We start from the raw sequence: 15,680 nt of genomic DNA, 5'->3' as shown, positions 1-15,680 counted from the left end.
AACAAAATGAGTAAGACACTCTCTTGCCGTACTTGCACCCAACTTGAGGTACTCATCAACATGATCAGCCGAGGTGCCATATGCTAACATTCTTATTGCCGCGGTGCACTTCTGCAAGTTTGAAGCACCAAGTTTCCCAGTGGCATCTGCATTTTGCTTAAAGAAATCGTCAACTTCGGTTAAAGTATTCACAATGCGCATAAAAACTGGCTTTCGCATGCGAAATCTTTGTCGAAATTTTACATCATTATAGAGTGGCGTGGTACTAAAGTAATCATCTACCAAACGTTTGTGAGCCCCTTCACGATCTCTTGGCACATAGTCCCTCGATCTTGGTCGTGAACTCTCAGTTGTGGGTTGTTGAACAGCAGAGGTAACCACTTCTCTTATTACATCCTCCACCTCTTGTATACGTTCACTCTCCTGAATGAAATCCATCAACATCCAATCATATATTTCATCACTAGAACTTGATGAACCTGAACCAAAGTCAAAGTTCATTTTTTTTTTGTGAAACTTTGAGTGTTTTTACAATTTGTGCAAAAAACAATGATATTTTCACAGAAGGAGAGTAAATATATATATGGAGTATAATGTGAAGTGAACTTATATTGTGAAGTAAACTTATAATTTATCAAGTGAACATAAAATCACGGATAAGATATTGTTGGATATAGAAGATAAGAAAGTAAAAGTTAATGGTTGAGAATTACTAGATATCTTCTGAAGATAAGAGTGAAGATATCTTATCCAAATATGTTGGATTTCAATTATATGAAACAATAAGACTAGTACAAGTAACGTTAGGTACATCATCATGATATGTCAGCAATTATATGATAGGACATGACATATTGTAATGGTAAAGCTTACAAGATTTTTTTTTATTTTGTTTTTAATTAATATAAAAATTAATATATTTCACATAAATTAATTAGAGCAATATATTACAAAGAATCTTAATTTGAACTAAACAACATTATATAAATTAACTAAATATATATTACAATAACAACAATGGAATATATTACAATACAATATCATTTAAACAATAAAATTGTAACAATTAGGATATAATTATTCAACTTTTTATAACTAACACTAAATAAATCTACCCCTAAACTCATTTTTCAACTTCCGATACAATTCTTCATCATCGCTATCACGATTAGGATTTGTCGCTAGTATGCTGAAAATTCTAATTTTTGCCTCCTCCTCCTTTTGTCGTTTTCTATCTTCACTTCGCTCTTTGATTAAAGAATACATCCTTTCTCCTTGTTCATGTCTCTTAAGGTTAGACTCATCAAGAGTAGAGGTCAAACTATCAATGTTGACAAAAGAAGAAGTAGCCTTCTCCTTACCTTTATTTTTCATCTTCTTAACCCCATAAGGTCGATTTTCTTCACTATCACCTATTAAATACTCGGACTCTGATCTTTTACTTCCTCGACTATCAGAAGGTAGTAGCATAGTTCCGGCACCCCATTTCTTTTTTTTCCTCATAATTTGCCAACAATGTGTCAACACAAAATGTTTACCATATTGTTTGTGAAAACTCTCGTGAGCATGCATTTCAATATCTTCCTCCGATTCTCCACTTTGTGGTGGGTTACGTCGGATTAATGAGTAACATCCAACCCATTTTCCAACCAATTCATTAATATGATTCCACCTAACTTGCAAAGCTTTCTTGGTCCTTTTACTAATTTTCCAATCGGGATTTTCTTCTCTTGATTTGTTGTAGAGAGCTTCAATGTTATCCCACAAATTAACTTTTGTTTGATAAGTACTCTCTCCGACATCTCCTCCGGCATTAATATACCCGGATACTAGCGCTTCATCGTCCTTTATGGACCACCCCTTTGATCATACAATAATATTCAAACTAATTAAAACAATACAATACATAAAGTAATAATAAAACTAGTTAGCCATAATAATATTAATTGATTATATGCACTATATAATGTAATAATATATCTCTTAAAATAAATCTTAGATCATCTAATCTTTACAAGAATGCTACACTACTGTAAGTTTTGCTAAAGATTCTTTTTATTATTATCATTTACAAAAATTCTTTTTATTATTATCATTTACAAAAATTTATGTGTACAAGTGAGAATAGTATATTGTTTGATGGGTTGTAATTAAATTATCTATAATAATGTTCGTTATTGCTAATAATAATTTTAAAAAAACAATCATACCTTAGGTTATTGCTAATAATAATTTTTAAAAAACAATCATACCTTAGGTTATTGCTAATAATAATTTTTAAAAAACTATCACACCTTAGGTTATTGCTAATAATATTTTTAAAAACTATCATACCTTAGGTTGTTGCAACTCATTCGTTTGTTGCGACACTTTTGCTTGTGACGTCTTCTTTGCTTGCTTTTGCGTTTTTTTATTGTTAACGATGACATTTGGTTCTTCGGGAAACAATTCGACGGCAACATCTTCAATTTCTTCAAGGTGGCGTGCCGTCCTAATTTCGGAAGTTGGAGTTGCATTGCTACTAGCATCTCCTCCCGGAGAACATTCCATTTGTTGAAAATGTTGAGACATTGGAAAAACAAAATTTGGATTTTGTGAAGTGTTATTTGGATTATTAAGGTTAGATTGAGTAGTAAATAATTGTACCATAGCTTGAAATTGAGGATTATTAAGAAGATTAGGATCAAATTGGAAATTATTTGGTGTATTTTGTGAGTTTGCACTATTATTATCCATATGGGATTTTCTTAGTTGAGAATAATTAAAGGAAAAAAGTTAATTAGTTGTGAGAAATATGGAATATGTAGGAATAGATGAATGAAAGTTAATTAGTTGTGACAAATATATAATGTAAAATTTTTTTACCGTTACAAACTTACAACAACATATAAAAATTACTACAAATTCTTCTTGTTTGAAATCCCCTAGAAACTAGCCGTTTCAAATTTTTTTTTTTTTTTTTTTATTTTAAAATATATATATGTATATTTTGATAAAGTTCCGTTTGCATTGTTGACTGGGTAGAGTATTGCAATGTTGTTTATTTTTTTTAAAGTACTGCATTATTGTTGTTGTACTACAAATTAGAAAAAAAAAAGAAGAAAAGAAGTGGGCCAACAATGTACAAGTGTCAAACATTAATAGGATAGTTGGGGGGTCCACTATACAAGAGTACCATGGGAGTACTACTCCATATTTGGAGTATGCTTCCAAATACTCCTATATGGAGTACTTTGGGTAAATTTACCACAATGGGAGTATCCTCCCAAATTGGAGAAATATGGGGGTAGAGTACTCCCATTGTAAGTGCTCTAAAGAAGGAGAGGGTAGAGGTAGGTTTCTTTGGCATGTTAGGAAAGATCGATTGTATGTATTAGGTATGGAAAATTTGTCAAATTGAATGGTAAGGTCAAAATGTGTCATGAAATATCTAAATGGCTACTATCATATTAGAAGCAGTTGTTTCTAGAGATTTGTGGAGTTATATGCATTATTTTAGGACACTAGGATCTTACAACTACACTAATACACTTCAACGTTCTCCAGTCTTTGGCAATATAATAAAAAACTATGCTCCATAAGTTTGAATCTCAAAGAATGGAAATGCTTATATGTCTCACATGGGAGTTATCCAAAATGTTCTACATTTATCGATGCCATCATAGCTCCACAACCTTGTAAACAAAAAGTGTTTGCTGAAAGCCTAGAGAGTGCTAGAAAAGATGTTGAGCATGAATTTAATGTACTACAAGCTTGGTTTACAATAATTAGGAAACCGGTATAAAGTGTTAACATGTCGTGGAAAATCATGTGTATCATTATCCACGACATGATAAATATCTGGATATAAAGATTCATGTGAAGAATCGAAAAAGCTAATACAACATTCACCATTATACCTCGGTCATTATGATTCAAAAAAATGTAGTGAATTTATGGCTACAACAACACTTACTGTTACACGTTAAATTGGTCCCTTTAGGATCAAAATGACCCCTCAAACCTTGATTGAGCAATTTTTGCAACTTATAAATAATGGCATATAAATCGAAGCATCACTTGGCATATAAAGCAAGACATTCATAATAATTATGTGCCAATTTTGACCTCAAATTGAATCCTCAATAGTCAAATTATCCCCCAAAACCTTAACCAATTAAAACATTATTTTTCGCAATTGACTTCAAAGGTTATAATTCACAAAGTCGCAACTTAAAAAGTCGTGTTTGTAAAATTTGCCTTTGTCAAAAGGTTATCAACAACTAATTAACCTAATTCACAATTTCTAAAGCACCTAGTGAATTATTTAAGTATGTTAATAGGAGAGTAAGTTACAAAAGATTTTCTTTGATGTTTGCGAAAATTAACGAAAGATGATAAATACATTGGAAAGTGAAGAGTAAAAAGAACGTAGATAATATGTCAAACTGGGAATAAGAGATAAAAATAAAGGGAAGGTATTTAATGTCCTCATTGTTGTTCATGCTGAGCTCCTTTAAATCCAAACGAGGCCCTAGTGAAAAGTGAGGTGGAGAAAAGAGAAAATGAGGCAAAGGAAAAGAAAAAAAAAAAGAGAGAGAGAGAGAGAAAAAATGGGATTTTAATCATTGACGATGCTCTAATTGCAATCGGTAATTTTAAATGAGGAATTCTCTGCCTCTAATAATTTGAGTCTTGAATTACTCTAATAACACAGGTGTTGGTATTTCATTGTGTTTAGATGGTATCATTTAAATACCATCAATGAATTATATTGATACCAACAAAACATTTTAGCATTCATTGGTATAAGTATTTTAATGTCATAATAATACCATCTATAGTATAATTTAATACCCACACGTGTTACTAGAGTCAATCATGACTCAAATTATTATAGGCTGGTCGTGTATGACTCAAATTATTCCTCTAGTTGAGGAAGATTCATGAGCTAACAAACGAATCTTCAACCCAGACTAGGGTAGGCGTGAACTGACACAACATAAGATTAAACGAGAGAAGTGGCAAAGTGCACACCACCAAATGAGGATTATAAATTAACTTAAGACATTGAAAAACAAAATTTTGAGCATGATCATCACGAAGTAGTGGACAAAGATAAGCATGAACAGGTTAACTACAATCAAAGAAGAAAACTCCATTCACTCAAACATGCACCAACAAAATCAGCCTTAGTTAAGATTAGGACTATGAATGCAACTATAATGCAGATAAAGTGGTAGTCCACTGAGATGAACGCAACATCCGTTTCCGCCATTTGACTAACCTGCTTCACAGAAACTGATGTCATAATTGTTTTGTTATCACAACTTGCAAAGTCCGACAAAATTATACGTCAAAGCTTGAAAAAGAAAATGAAAATGAAGATATTTGGGAGAGAGCTGAAGAGAAATGTAAATTGATGAAGAGACCTCTAATTATTCGATATGCTGCAATGCGCCCTGTGCTGCTCAATCAAGATTATGGGAAGAACAAATGCACGCTATACATCACGCTTTTGCCACTTCTTGAATATGTTGTAAATGGCCTTTACCAGGTGGAATAAATATAAGATCATCCCAGCCAGAATTCTTCTCACTTATCTGTATCCAACATCCACAAAAAAAAACTAAGGGCAACTAAAATAGAGATGAATAAATTGACAGGTGGAATTTCCCCATCATTAAAATGTTACATAATTTTTTTTGCCATGAATTCTACATATACATTAAGCACTAAATTAATAAAATGAAAATAAGTATAGAAGATTCATCTAAGGCCCTGTTTGATTCACCTTAATTTTGCTGAACTGAAATTATTTTTACTGAACTGAACTTATTTTTACTGAACAGAACTTAATTTTACTGAACTGAAATTATTTTTACTGAACTTAAATTATTTTTACTGAACTGAAATTATTTTTACTGATTTTCTATTATAATTCTTCTTTAAGAAAACTGAATTTTACTGAACTGAACTTATTTTTACTGAACTGAAATTATTTTTACTGAACTGAAATTAATTTTACTGAACTGAACTTATTTTTACTGAACTGAAATTATTTTTACTTAATATTATTTTTTTAAGGTGAATCAAACAGGGCCTAATTCGGTAATAGAGAAAGAACATTAAGAATTCTAATACTCCGTATAACTAATTTAAATCAGAAAAGAAGAATTATGCAAAAAATATAGTAGTAGAAGAAGAAAAGCCATATACAGAAGCACAATACTTATTGCTGAAATAACAAATAGAATGATGGTTGAGGAAAGAATAGTTTAAACTTGTATTTGTATTCAATCCATTGAAAAGAAATACATAGCAACATATATATAGTGCAAAACTAAGCAAAAGATAAGGAACATGCAATCATGCCTAACATCAACCCACTAAACCCACTACTATTATGACTCCACTGGCACAAACTAATTACTTAGGTATTAACTAACCACTAATAATTTAAAGCAAACATTCCAACACTTACCTCCATTTTTTTCAAAACATCTTCTAAACTGCCCACCTGTTGAAACCCACATCACAACAACAAAGAGCCTTTGAGCATATAATAACACAGATAATTACAATACTAAAGATAGAAATAAAAGTATTACGCATTATACAATGGCATGAAACACAAGGACTATGATTTATTTAACAAAAGGAACACATGGAAAAAGATATGGAGTAAATAGAATACAAGAAGAATAAAATAAATAAATAAATAAAAAATAAAAAAATAAAAAACCAGAAGAATTTATTGTTCATTCAGCATTACTGAGAAATCATGCTTCAAAAGAATTTATAGAGAATAAAGAATTTAACTAACAGCATCAGCAGATAATGAACTTACAACTGTTGTTTCATCCTCCTGTGAATTATGAATCAATTCTTAAGTTTGGAAATTCATTGATTTTTTTGTTAAGGCAATTGATATAATTTCTCATGGTAAGATGGAGGTTTGCATTCAAATTATTGGTGGTACGCTTGAAGATCCCATCTTCTGTAAGCAACAATGTGATGACACAATGAGTTTCGGCAAAAATGAAAAAGCGGATCATGTAGAGCCCAAATGTCGATTTCAAAACCAAAAGAGGCAGGGCTCCTTTCTTATGTTCTCCAAAAATTTCTATCATTTGATGACTAATAATTAGGCTCTCAAATATTTTGATTCAAGGTCGGAATCTTTGTTGGAACTTAGGTTTCCAATAAATGTGAATTAGACGCGTTCAAAAAAAAATTTAAAATAAATGTGAATTAGAAGGTTTGGTCTCCTTGTTTAAGTTCTACAGACCAAGAAGAGATGCATGATACAGCTGATTGAGTAAGTTCTTCCGGAAGCAACTTCAGGTGTACCTTCAGGAGACATGGCAGTGGCTCTTCTACGCACCACACTAATATGTCCAGCTTTCTCTTTCACGAAACTTCATAGAGCAATACGAGGAAGAGTGCAGTTCAATCCAATAAATTAAGAAAACCAAAAGAAGAAAGATGACCTTGAGCAATGAGGTCTTTGATCCCCCCTTAACGTTGATCATGTTTGAAAGTCTCAAATGAGCATGAAGAGGAAGTAGGCTAATCCCCTTCCCCACCCTGTGCAATGGATTCCCCTAGCTTATCCAAGGAAGTTTACATCTAATGTTTGTAATCTTTATTTTATTACTAATTCCATTTGTTATTGTTCCAATCTTGGCTCTGTAGGAATGTAGGATGTTTTTAAAGTAGTTGTGTTTGTCACCCATGATAAGGCCAATGGCTGTAGTATTGGGCAGTCTATTGTAGCTTGTTTTGCTGTTTATATTTAAAAGGGCAAAAACATAAGTACAATACAAGAGATCAGTTGCCAAAATAAATATACTTAAACATCCTAGGGAATTTCCGTTGGATTAATCTAGACAACTAAGGAATGCAATGAAAGTGCCTTTATCACGAAATCAACAAGTGGATGTTGTTGAGAACTATCTACAATGGTCTCAAAGAAGGCTCAAGAATTGCTATTGATGCTGCTTTGGGAGGAAGCTTCATGGGCAAGAAAAATGCTCAAAGGAGGAAGATATTGAAGGACAAAAACTTCAAACTACCAACAATATGGTGGAGATAGAGAAATGCCTAGATAATAAGTAAAGGTAGAAGCGGATACTTTCTCTATGCTCTTCAACACTGTTCAAGCTTTGGCCAAAAAAAAAGGTGCAATTCCCATCTTCCCTTGCCTCAAGTGGCTAAGTTTTGAAATTTGTTCCATCCATAGTCATTCCACATATGATTTCCCTCACAATGTCAATGCAGAACAAGTTAACTCTCTAGAATCTAATAGCTACTTCTACTTGCTAAGCAGAGAGGACGAGGAGGAGGAGGGGGGGGGGGGGGGGGGGGGGGGGCATATATTTTATCATTCCTTATCTTTTAAGGACAGTAAATGAATACTACCAATTAACTAGAAAAAAGATTTTTCTCTGTGTGAGTATTCCTTTTTTTGGTCATGGGGAGTCTTTGACTTTGCATAACAGATTTTAAATTAAATTTTGTATTTTTAAATATATTATACATTTTATAGAGGCATTTTAAAAATTCATACCATTATGTTCTGAGGTCCCCGTCCTCGCGATGCCCTCAGAGACAGTTCTTTCTCTATATCTTCCTTCAGGAAAGAAGCATTATCATTGATGAGGATGAACATAATGATAGATTTTTTATTTAGTTAAAAACACACAAACTAATGAGATGACTGACCTTTCGAAAATATATAGGGCAATACCGCTTATTTTTCTTCTTCACAACAAGGAGATCTGACTGCATTGGCCATTTACGACAAAGAAAAAAAGAAACCAAGGATTACATAAAGAAAATAAGTAACAATCACATGCACATGTATGCAAGTAATAAAAATTAGGTTTAAGAAGAAGTATTAAGAGAAATCTAGTCCTGATTCTTAAATAATCATAATCACTGATTGCAGAGTTAAGAAGCCAAGTTTGATAAGCAGCTTTGATTCTGACTGTGAGTAATTCTCCATTACTGTACATAACAAGCTGCTTCAAATATAAACATGCTTGATCTGAACTTGCAAATTAAAGAATGAAACAACTACAGCCTGCAGCAAACTTATTTTAAAGGGTGACTGGGCTAACATAAAAATTGAAATATGAACAGGGTTGCTATAGGTGGTGAAAGAGATGACACATAACAAGCAAGTTTGATTCAGTTTGGAGCCTACATTGAAAAGAATCTAATCGTCTCCCTTCAACTAATCAAGATCTTGCCTAGTTCAAGCAGAGATCAGAGAAATCTTCACAACAGAAGGTGCAAGAGTATTGTATAAACCCGCACTTGTTATCAGAAATTCAGAACAAACAACCTTGTTCATGTAAGGTTTGTGAGAAGCTAATATTTTATGTGGCCTTGCCACCCACACCATCACCCAAAATAAGTAAACCTATGCAACTATGTAAACTAGGATATTCAAAAGAAGATTATGCGATGAACATGGAGCCCTAACAAGATTTGCAAATAGAGAAAGCTAGACATGCCACAAAAACAACTTAAATTTTGAGATCTGTGTGTTCATACAGCTGTTGACCAATAATTGAAATTGAATAAATAAATAATCAAAGTGCCAGCAGGTTAGCAGGTGTAATGAACCAGCCATTAAAAGGGGTATTATTGGGATTTAAGGAAGCTTGATGAAAAATTGAAAAAGACAGAAAATGTGTAAGAGAATAGGGAAACAAGGAAGTCTATAAATAATAGAGGTTAGGAAGAGAGTGGATTAAGAGAAGAATTGAGAAGTCTATTTAAGCTTTACTTAGCTTTGTAAGAGCATCCAGTCTCTTAAATACTTGACACCGATTTTGCTTTTATAATGTCTTCAATATGCAGACTCATAACAGCAGGTTTAACCTGACATGTACAACCATGACCAAACAATATCTTGATTCTCAAACTACAACAATTCTCCTTTTCTAAACTCTAAACATCATTGTTTGACAATTTGAAAGCAGCTTTCATCTCAGTCAGTTTTAATATATTGTATGATAAGGAACACTAGTAGTCAATGTACATCTACAAAGATGCCTAATGCCCAAGAGTGGGAGCTTTGTTAAAACATTGCAGCAATAGTATTGCTCAGTACATCATTAAAAATGGATGCAATATTGCAATCTCACAACTCGTGCTTTTCTTTACATACTAAGCCAATGTCGAGATTAAAATATAAATAAATAAATAAATAAAATCTAAAAGGAGCGTGATAACATGAAAATCTCTGTCCTCAGAAAGCAACAATAAGAGCATTTTCAAAGAGTTCAGGACCAGAAACTACACTAGTACAGAAAGTAAGAGTTCTACTACTAGATGAAATGGAGGCTGTTAATCACTCCCTTGATGGCTTCTACAACTATCTATCCAATTTTGTTTGCAATTTACATGCTCTCAGAGACTATAATAACAAGTACTTCCTCTGCTCCCCTAATGTTGCAACAGGGGGGTGGGGGTTGGAATTTAAGATGAGGAGGGATGTAGAGAAAAATAAAGACAGTGACCCGATAAGGAGAGAGATAGAGAGAAAGCATGTGCAAATATGGGTAATATTACAATATTTGTGAAACTTCCTAAAATGGTAACTGTTGCAATAATAGGATAACGGAGGAAGTATTAATTATTAAGTGATTCCCATTAGTGAGAGCAACCAAAACAAAGTATAAAAGACAAGAGAAAAGGATGAATGGACATTTAGTACATCCTACAACAGGAACATCTGATAGCATGTAGAACTTATAGTTATAATCAGATAACAATGAACATTTGCTTGTATGCTTAAAGTGACAAGCAATGAAACATAGAGAAATTTAGCACACCTGGAATACTGGAACACCATCAAATCCAGTTTTTGTCTCCGATGCTTTCAACTGCAGCAAGAAAGCAAACTACTGTGAATAAAGTAGATATATAGCAGCTAAGATAGATATCAGGAATTTACAGTCTTTCAAATGCCATAGTTGAGTTGTCAATTCTTATAACTTCCTATATATTTGTGTGCTAACATAGTAAGCTTTGTTCATATAATTAAATAGCAATAACTTTCTCAAAGATTTGGTGCCTTAGATACTTCAAAAGTCTGTACCTGATGTCAGAGATCCTTAAGGCCCACTACAAGTGTCCACAACTATTAAGAGCCACAACCACCAGAGGAAAATTTTGTTAGAAGTACCAGACACAAATGTGTGAGTCCAATACTTGAGGGAGGGAATATAAAATAGGTATGTACCACAGATAGTGAAGTAACCATTGGCAATTGCCTAGAAATATTGAAGGGAATTCCAGACATAAATCACCTAACTCTCCTAGTAGTGAATATAAAAAGGTAAGCAGCAGCTAATAAAAAACAAATATCCTTGTAGTATTAGGAGTCATACTTTTGATGTAACAAGAATGCTATATTCCTATCTAAGGCAACAATATGTATTGAAAATTTTTATTGTTGTATTTCTAATTTTCTATGTCAATAAACGGCAATTAATGTGTAGTAGAGCAGATAAGCGTTATAGTTGTTTCACTTCAGCAATTATAGGATAGCATTCTAGCAGCATATCTTGTCTTCGCATCCATGTCTTGTGAAACCATAAAGATGGACATTAAGATAAGCCATGGGCAAATTGTGCAATTCAAAAGACCCAATAAGTCTGGCCGTGAATAAGGCACCATCCAATTCTTTCTTATTCTTTTTTCTCTCTCTTTTTTTTTTATTTATTTATTTTTTTTTTTTTTTTTTGACAAAGCAAGGAACTGACTTCAAAGTCTAATAAATCCCTTGCGATTGTAAGCTAGCAGTTAAATATTACATTAGGTTTTTTCTCTTTTTGGACCTTACCTTCAAACGCCTAATTATTGGAGTGCATTTTTATTATCTTGACATCTTGGTGATGAAGAACCTTATCCTTTCAAAGGAGTAGAATTTTACTTTCAATTTTGGCTAAATTTGGCACTAAAAACCTAGATCTCTGTTAGGAAACAATTTAAGCAATATTTTAAGATAATGGGATGCTCAATCCAAACTCAAAGGACTAAAAGGAGTATATGGCTAAAATTTTCTAGAGTTTTGACTCTCTAGTTTTGTAACCCTAGTATTGTAAACATTTGTGATATATACTAGAAGATTGTTCCATGATATTGAGATATTTTTTACTCTTCTAAGCGAAATAAAATATCGAGAGTCTTCATTGACTATTGTCTTTATTATTCTTTTTTTTACTCTAAACTAGTGAGGGTCCAACAAAGTGTTTGGGCTTCTTCATAAGACATAAACATTCTATAAAATGCATGTGTGTGCTCTTGAAAGCCATGGCATGGAGCAGCAACCTTTAAGAACCCTTGACACTATTCAATATAGTTGAGTCAAGCTCCCCTAATCTTGATTTGAGTGAACACTCGGCTAAGGAGTAAATGCATTTAGGGGGATAAATTAAGGATCATGCAGCTGAGTAGAGGATGTGATACGAGGAAATATGTAGTGGTGGTGTGAGGAGGGAGGGATGAGAAAATATTACCCTCTAATGCCACCTATGTCAACCTTCCTCTCCCTTATTAGTCGCTTATTACCCCTTTTACACATTATAGCTCCAACCCAACCATCCCCTAGATATTGGTAAGTGGATTTAAGTATATGAAAGTAAGAGCTATATAAGAGCAACTCCAATGGTTTCATATTAAGGACTTGCTTGAATATAAATAAAATGTCTAGCTACATGCTTTCCATTTCAGAAAAAAAAAAAAAAAAAAAAAAAAAAAAAAAAAAAAAAAAGTGCAACATACAAGCTATTGTAGCCCAAACAAGCTACGTTGCTTGATTAGAAAAAAGACGAGTCAACTCCATTCATATTGTGACAAGTGTATAGCTATTAATTTTTTTATATATTTTTTATTTTTTGCAAGCTACAAGGCAATTGTAGCTCACCATTGGAACACTTTGTAGCCAAAAAGTGTTATAGCTTAAAATTTGATGTGGCAAAGCAAGTTACAAGGCCCTGGTAGCTTATCATTGGAGATGCTCTAAATATTCTAACCCATGTAATTATAATTTTAAATTCTTACTTTCTAAATGCTTTGAGACTATAGTTTAGGATGAAAGGAGCATGAAATAAGGAATCGACTAAATTGTGATACGAGATTAAAGAATAACAATCTAGGCTTTTTATAAAATTGTAATACAGCTCATTAGTTAAAACAACCAAGTTCAACAAACTAATAGTTAAAACAAAGAGCTTACTTCTAATGCATTCTTTATCTGAACAGGATCAGGCAAAAACCGGAATGAAATTCCTTCAACCTTTAACATGTATACCTGCACAATGCACATTGTAAATTATGGAGTATAAAGAAAATTAGATACTGGACCCAAGAGGCTAAGAGGAAAAAAGGGTGGGGTAGATCAAGGGGAAGAGGAAAATAGAGGGAACAATAATGTACGATCAAGAGACACAACTTACAGCTTTTACAAACTAAAATCACCTCTTACATATGCTAGTTTGCAACGAACACCCTTAAATTTGACTTAAATTTATCCCTTCGTACATAATTCATACTTCCTCCAATTCTTTTTATTCTTCCATTTGGAATTATGACACTATACAATATACATAAGATGAGAGAATCTTTGAAATTACTCTCAATATTTAAAGCAGAACATAGTTATGTTGGGTCTATATGATTCGTCTCAATAAGTAATTTATAAAAATGTTCAATTGCAGGTCAAACATGCACAGCCAAAATGGGAAGAGCATTTAGTATCAAAGGGAGTATTAGCTAAAGTCAAAATGACAATGAACTGCCAAATGTTTCTCATTAAGGTTGGAAAGTCCTCATCAATAACCAACTAAAATATGACAGCAAAAATTAATTTGGCTTTTAATTTTTATAGAGCAGAGGACATGGATTTCGTAAAAAGTGCTAATATACTTGGATATCCAAATATCAGATAACTAATTGTCCATATTGGTAGCGGCAAAGTCACCCCTCGTCTAACCCCTAATCAGAAAGGACATCATTATAGCACTAGCAATTTAGATATCTTCGACCCAAAAAAATTCCTGACCCCCAACAATAAGGTAAAATAACTACTATTGTAAGCAGCTAAACCAAGGGACAACTGCCATTGTGGACTTGTGGCCGAGTACCAAGCTTCTTCAAGAAAATACAAAAGTAGACCTAAGATCATAACTCTTTCTACCTATCAGGCTACATGCAAAGAAAAGGTTGTAACAATGTGATCAAATTTTCTTTCTTCTACCTAGCCAACAAGTTTGCACCCTATTATGGCATCTCATAGATCACATAAGTGACAAATAACAAACAAATATACGACCATCTCCATATCACAGGCTTCACAGCTCCCCAATTCGCGCTTAACATGTAATTGTCTCTCCAAACAATCGAACAAAACAAAAGTTACTCCACAGATTACGAACAACCAACCTTGTTTACATATTCCTAACTTTCAATGAAGGAAACACAATCAACTAAAATTGATTAAGTTCACTTAAACTCACTAGACAGACACATGAAAACATAAATCAATGAAAACTTTTCCGCCAAAAGAACAAAGCTTAATACACAACATTTTAGCATATGGTAAGTCAAACTCCCTCAATCCAGAATAAATCATTGTGTCGATAGCTTAATTTATACTAGTAATGGGACAATTAAATCCCGACGAAGATAGTAACGAATTATCAATAACATTCGTTACCTGGTCGAGGCTAATTGGAACAATCTTAGCCTGACTCCGCAACTCTCTCCTCCTCGCCTGAACCTAAAATTCCAAAAACAAACTCAATTCCCAAAATTCAACAAATAATTCCAAAAATCCAATACAAAACACCGAATTAAAGCTTCAAACCTGAGCAAGAAAAGCCTCAGCATCCTCTTTACGAAAGCAAAGCAAACCAATACTCTTAGCACCATTATTAGGGTCAGAAATCAGCACAAACTCATTGTTAGTATTGCTAACAGTGAAAACGGAGGTTCCGACGAGAGACTTCGCAACATTGTCGGTGCTTAAAGCGGCGTTTTGCGAGGGTTTAGCTTGTCCGACGGAGGCGAAGGGAAGAGAGAGCGACGGAGGAGAGGTAGTGCGCGCACGAGGTGTTGGCGGAGAGAAGGTGGAGAGTAAGGTGCCAGCGAGTCGGCGGGTGTCGTCGAGGCGAGTGGTGAGGTCGGCGCCGAGGCGGTGGATGAATGTGGAGAGTGAGAGTAGTGGATTGGTATGGCCACCGGTTGTTGGTGTTGGAGAGTCCATTGCTAATGGTCAATGTTGAACGTTGTATTTCTTTAAACGATTTTACTATAATAATTTTTGGGTTTTTCTAAGGTATGCCCCCAAAAAATTTCCGTTTCTAAGCTGTACTCATGTTTTTTCATAGTTATAAGTTGTACCCTCCACCTTACAATATTTTATCAACAATACCCTTTAATAGTCATATCCGTTAACGAAAGTTAAGTTATTTTATCAACAATGGTGTTGTAGCGTTATTAATTTGACATGTTAATTGGTTTAACACTTTAAAAAATTATAAAAAATAAAAATTAAAAAATTAAAAAAAAAAACAGAAAATAAAATAATTAAAAAAAAAAAGTTTATTGTTAACTTTAAAGGTTACTATTAATGAAAATTAGTGAGGTTGAGGGCACAGCTTAAACGTTTGAAAAAATAA

The 15,680-nt window shown here is 33.3% G+C and overlaps 2 protein-coding genes across 4 annotated transcripts; both read right to left on the bottom strand.

Annotated features, from left to right (window-relative positions):
* Window positions 1-1,064: 1,064 nt before the first annotated feature.
* Window positions 1,065-2,718, bottom strand: LOC145614333 (glutathione S-transferase T3-like). Its single transcript, XM_081669376.1, has 2 exons — window positions 2,335-2,718; window positions 1,065-1,860 (listed from the first exon to the last, which is right to left on the bottom strand). The coding sequence occupies exons 1-2, from the start codon at window positions 2,647-2,649 to the stop codon at window positions 1,102-1,104; spliced, it is 1,074 nt and encodes a 357-aa protein (XP_081525502.1). The 5' UTR covers window positions 2,650-2,718; the 3' UTR covers window positions 1,065-1,101.
* Window positions 2,719-5,023: 2,305 nt separating this feature from the next.
* On the bottom strand, window positions 5,024-15,304 carry LOC145624012 (protein TIC 22, chloroplastic-like). Of its 3 annotated transcripts, none has more exons than XR_014110357.1 (9): window positions 14,867-15,304; window positions 14,717-14,779; window positions 13,238-13,312; window positions 10,830-10,880; window positions 8,707-8,766; window positions 8,552-8,614; window positions 6,464-6,499; window positions 5,412-5,582; window positions 5,024-5,280 (listed from the first exon to the last, which is right to left on the bottom strand). XR_014110357.1 is itself a non-coding variant. In XM_081676940.1 (8 exons), exons 1-8 carry the CDS (start codon window positions 15,263-15,265, stop codon window positions 5,490-5,492), a joined length of 840 nt encoding a protein of 279 aa, XP_081533066.1. In that variant the 5' UTR covers window positions 15,266-15,304; the 3' UTR covers window positions 5,024-5,489. The 3 variants fall into 3 exon arrangements, 1 of the variants encoding a protein (XP_081533066.1); XR_014110356.1 differs by having other exon boundaries at window positions 5,024-5,266; XM_081676940.1 differs by having other exon boundaries at window positions 5,024-5,582.
* Window positions 15,305-15,680: the final 376 nt, after the last annotated feature.

This window comes from Chenopodium album, chromosome 3 (assembly GCF_948465745.1).
Source record: "Chenopodium album chromosome 3, dcCheAlbu1.1, whole genome shotgun sequence".
Lineage (NCBI taxonomy): Eukaryota > Viridiplantae > Streptophyta > Magnoliopsida > Caryophyllales > Amaranthaceae > Chenopodium > Chenopodium album.
Note: the sequence above shows the minus strand (reverse complement) of the source record. Positions and strands in the feature narration are given on the sequence as shown.